Here is a 5,000-nt window from a genome sequence, read left to right on the forward strand (position 1 = left end):
AACACAACACTACACAACACTATAATAACACAACACTACACTATAATAACACAACACTACACTACACTATAATAACACAACACTACACTACACTATAATAACACAACACTACACTACACTATAATAACACAACACTACACTACACTATAATAACACAACACTACACTACACTATAATAACACAACACTACACTGCACTATAATAACACAACACTACACTATAATAACACAACACTACACTACACTATAATATCACAACACTACACTACACTATAATAACACAACACTACACAACACTATAATAACACAACACTACACAACACTATAATAACACAACACTACACAACACTATAATAACACAACACTACACTACACTATAATAACACTACACTACACTATAATAACACTACACTACACTATAATAACACTACACTACACTATAATAACACTACACTACACTATAATAACACAACACTACACTATAATAACACAACACTACACTACACTCCAATATTGTCAAAAGTAACAGGGTGGGAGTTTTATAAAATTCCAGATGACCAGCTGTACTTCACTGCAGCACCCTTCTCCTCAGGCCCAGCCCGTCCACTACCGTACCCCGTCCACTACCGTACCCCGTCCACTACCGTACCCCCCAGCCCGTCCACTACCGTACCCCCCAGCCCGTCCACTACCGTACCCCGTCCACTACCGTACCCCCCAGCCCGTCCACTACCGTACCCCCCAGCCCGTCCACTACCGTACCCCCCAGCCCGTCCACTACCGTACCCCCCAGCCCGTCCACTACCGTACCCCGTCCACTACCGTACCCCCCAGCCCGTCCACTACCGTACCCCCCAGCCCGTCCACTACCGTACCCCCCAGCCCGTCCACTACCGTACCCCGTCCACTACCGTACCCCCCAGCCCGTCCACTACCGTACCCCCCAGCCCGTCCACTACCGTACCCCCCAGCCCGTCCACTACCGTACCCCCCAGCCCGTCCACTACCGTACCCCCCAGCCCGTCCACTACCGTACCCCGTCCTCTACCGTACCCCCCAGCCCGTCCACTACCGTACCCCCCAGCCCGTCCACTACCGTACCCCGTCCACTACCGTACCCCCCCTCAACTAAATCTGGGGTTTTGGCTGTCTTGGCTCCGCGGTGGCAGAGCGAGCTCCCCACTGACCTGGACAGCTGAAACCTGTTATCTTCCGTCACACACTGAAAAAACTCACAGATGAAAATAATTTAACAATTGAATGAAGATATGTCTCTTGTCTCTCTTGTTAACAAGATGCAGCCCTTGAAGCAGTTGACTCATCTGGTGAAGTGTACCTACTGGCATGATTCTTGCAATTTCTGGGTTGTATCTCTACATGGTTGAATGCACTTATTATTAGTTGCTTTGGATGAAGGCATCGGCTAAATAAATCTATTGTAATGTTAGTTATAGATATGGATAAATGTACATCGAGTTTAGTGCATTAGCCAATCGACACAACAAAGAAGTGGTAATTAGTGGAAGGAAATTAAGGGGAAGTCAGTCTCTCCTTTTAGGAGCTGCTCCCTAATCCCCCCTTCACCGGCCTCTGGCAATCAGCCCCCCCCCATCGACCAGACACACACACACACACACACACACACACACACACACACACACACACACACACGCGTGTGTGTGTGTGTGTGTGTGTGTGTGTGTGTGTGTGTGTGTGTGTGTGTGTGTGTGTGTGTGTGTGTGTGTGTGTGTGTGTGTGCAATTAGTCTAATTGGACATCCTCGCATGGCCTGTAGGTGTAAAAGGTGTGTAGTTTGCGAGTGGGAGCCTGCTGTGGACAGAGAGTTCCACAGTCTTATCTCCTAAGTGAGCTCGGAGGTGAGACAGGTTCAATGGGTTGAGCAGAAAATATGGATGAATAGATACATGATGTGATGATGGATGAATAATGGATCATGGATCATGGATCTTAAATCATGGAATATAACCTGATAATGTTGAATGGATGGATGGATAGTATATCTATTGATAATGGTTTGATTATGGATAAAAGATCATAGATTAATAGATGGATGGATGGATGGATAATGGATGGATGGATGATGGATAAATGGCTGGATTAGGGATGGAGATGGATGGATGAATGGATAGAGGGTTGGATGGATGCATGATGGATGGATAGATGAATGATATGATAGGTAGGTGGCTAGATGAATGCATGTGAGCTTTGAAATGGGAAACATGGACAAGCAATAGGTTTCAGACTATTCACTCATGCTAATTATACCTTGGGTTGCCGACGGAATACTTGTTCACATCAAGGTTGTCTACCGGCCTAAGTAAGTACTTTATTCTTCTGGGAATTCTGCTTGCTTACTACCGTGGGTCTTTACAACACGTCTTTACGTCTAATTCTCCTCTCTAAAGGTGGGCTTGTGGAGCCCTTTGAGCCTTCAAATGCGGTCAAGAGGTGTGTAAATAGACCTGACTTGACTTGCCTCGCTGTGTGGTTGATAAACGAGGCTGCCTCCACACCGGCACTGCGTTGTGAAACACCACGAACACAACAACACATTTTTCTAAATGATCCCATTAATGTTGTGTTTGAAATGACTTTCCAAGGACACATTTGTCCACTGTTGGACCGTCGGCCCACCGAGGGGATTCGTTAACGGTCCGGTCGCCCCGATTGCCGACGTGAACCTCTCGCCCCCCCCACGAGGCCACCCTCGACGCTGAGACTCCTCCAGCGTGTCTGCCGCGCCGCGGGGGCCACGCCCTCCGCGTTCCTGCCCTCAGAGTTCCCAGCGTCTCCGCCGCGGAGAATAAGACCAAAATCCCGGCATTAGCGGGCCGCCCGCTCCCCTTTTTAAACAGATGCGAGGCTTATTAATTTCGCATTTGAAGATTAGCAGTGTCAACACAACACGGCGACTGTTGCCGGTGGTGATGGAGGGAATGGCTGGGGTTCAGCGCGGCCTCGTCGGAATGAATCAGGGCCTTACTGCTCTCAGACTGAGACAAACACGGATTAGAGAGCTTAGCTACCGCCACACAGGTAGCTACCAGCACTCAGGATCAGGCGCGCGCGCCCACACACACACACACACATATTGTATACCAAACACACACACAAACAAACAAACAAAAACAAAAGAGCACAAGCATATAGTACACTCACATCAAGTATGTTCAGATGAGCATCCAAGCACATACACACACACATACACAGACACACACACACACACACACAAACAAACACACGTCCAGGCACATGAGCCCACACATACACACACACACAATCAGCAGACAGTCTAAGCCTTAAGATACACAATAGTAAAGTCAAGCATCTCAGGCCACAAACGTATCTAGCTCTGTAGCAATTACTCTTCAGACTGCCCTCCTAACCCTAATTACACCAATATTACACATTCTCGCCAGAATCCTTCAAGATCCAGTTTTCCTGTCCGATACTAATGCCAGACATTGGGAAAGAATGAAAATAAACAATGATATTCATTGATTGGATTTGTGGAAAAGAGAAAACGCTCGAGATACAGTATATTGGAAAAGAAAATGTAGACCAAATGAAGAAGGAAATACCACCAATAGTGTAGTCATGGAGACGAAAAATTGATCAACATGATTGACGTAGTAGCTGAGTCATAATTTATACTTCTTGTATTTCATAATCACAAGATCTTGTTATTACCTGTACTCTGGGCATCAGGACTAGCCTGGTATTCATGTTCATGATTACAAATGTATTTACTGCCACGCACTTATTCCACTTCCCTCTCAATGGAAGTAATCTTGGTAAAAAAAAAAGATGTTTAACAAATAACTCTGATTCTATTGAATCACAAGTCCATTCAACTATTCTATAGCGATACCATTTCTACAGACAACGGCCGTCTCTGTTTAGTGAATGGTTTCAAGGTGATTCTTTTTATATCTGAGCTAACAGGTGTTGGTGTATGGCTCTGGTTCTGTGTGTTTCCACTAGTGCACTGCCAGCTACGTCAATGGGCTGACTGCATTATAAATGGTCTCATTTTGAATGACAGCCCTCCAATGGCCTCGCCACACACGCTCGGCCACACACACAAAGAAGAGAAACACACATAGACATTAATGCACGCCCTTAAGCACACACCCCTTCACCCTAAACCCCATTCCACAGTCCTTTACTGTGGCATTGTTTGCTGCTTCTGAAAACGAATTAGTCACACATGTTTGCATGTGTCCACAAACACGCCCAGCAACAAACGCACACTCACGCCACACCACGCACATACCTTCACAAACACACATACCCAAATACAAACCCACACGGACCCACACATGGGGAAACTCACACCTTTGTCAACGAAAACTTCTGCGCTTAAAAAACATACACACAAACACACACGCACGCACACAACAAACGACAACCAGGAACGCACTTACGCAAACATTCAAATCCAGGAACTATTGCAAATTTGTGAACGGAAACATGTATGAATACACACATTGAGCGAAGGGGAAACACGCTCCCATACACTGAGGAACATGCTCAAACAAGCACAAACACACACATATGCACTGACACACACACACCGACACACACACACACACACCGACACACACACACACACACACACACACACACACACACACACACACACACACACACACACACACACACACACACATGCTGCACTGGTGGTCCTGCTTGAAGATGAGCTGAGCTCTGTGTTTTCTGCTCTCTCCCGGGAGGCCCAGACAAAGGCTCCACCTCGGCAGGTAAACAAGCTGTCATGTTTGGGCAAACCTACCTGTGTAGAGCCTCTCACCCCTCTCAACCCCACCTTGTACTACTAACCCCCCCTCCCCCCACCACACCTACCACACCCACCGCCCGATCCCCTAACCTCCCTGTCACTCAAGCTAACCACTATCTTTCCGAATCCAGAGCCGTTCCGGGTTCCCCTAGCTCCGGATCCTTGGGGGTTATTTGATC

General features: G+C 47.0%; 1 protein-coding gene across 1 annotated transcript in view; it reads left to right on the plus strand.

Annotated features, from left to right (window-relative positions):
• The first annotated feature begins 552 nt into the window (after positions 1-552).
• LOC115547086 (extensin-1-like) overlaps positions 553-5,000 on the plus strand; it is a 10,467-nt gene continuing 6,019 nt past the window's right edge. The window contains exons 1-2 of the mRNA XM_030361055.1: positions 553-822; positions 923-1,096. Coding sequence (XP_030216915.1) covers positions 553-822; positions 923-1,096 — 444 coding nt within the window. The remainder of the gene's footprint in view (positions 823-922; positions 1,097-5,000) is intronic.

The sequence above is a fragment of the Gadus morhua genome, chromosome 7, assembly GCF_902167405.1.
Source record: "Gadus morhua chromosome 7, gadMor3.0, whole genome shotgun sequence".
NCBI lineage: Eukaryota > Metazoa > Chordata > Actinopteri > Gadiformes > Gadidae > Gadus > Gadus morhua.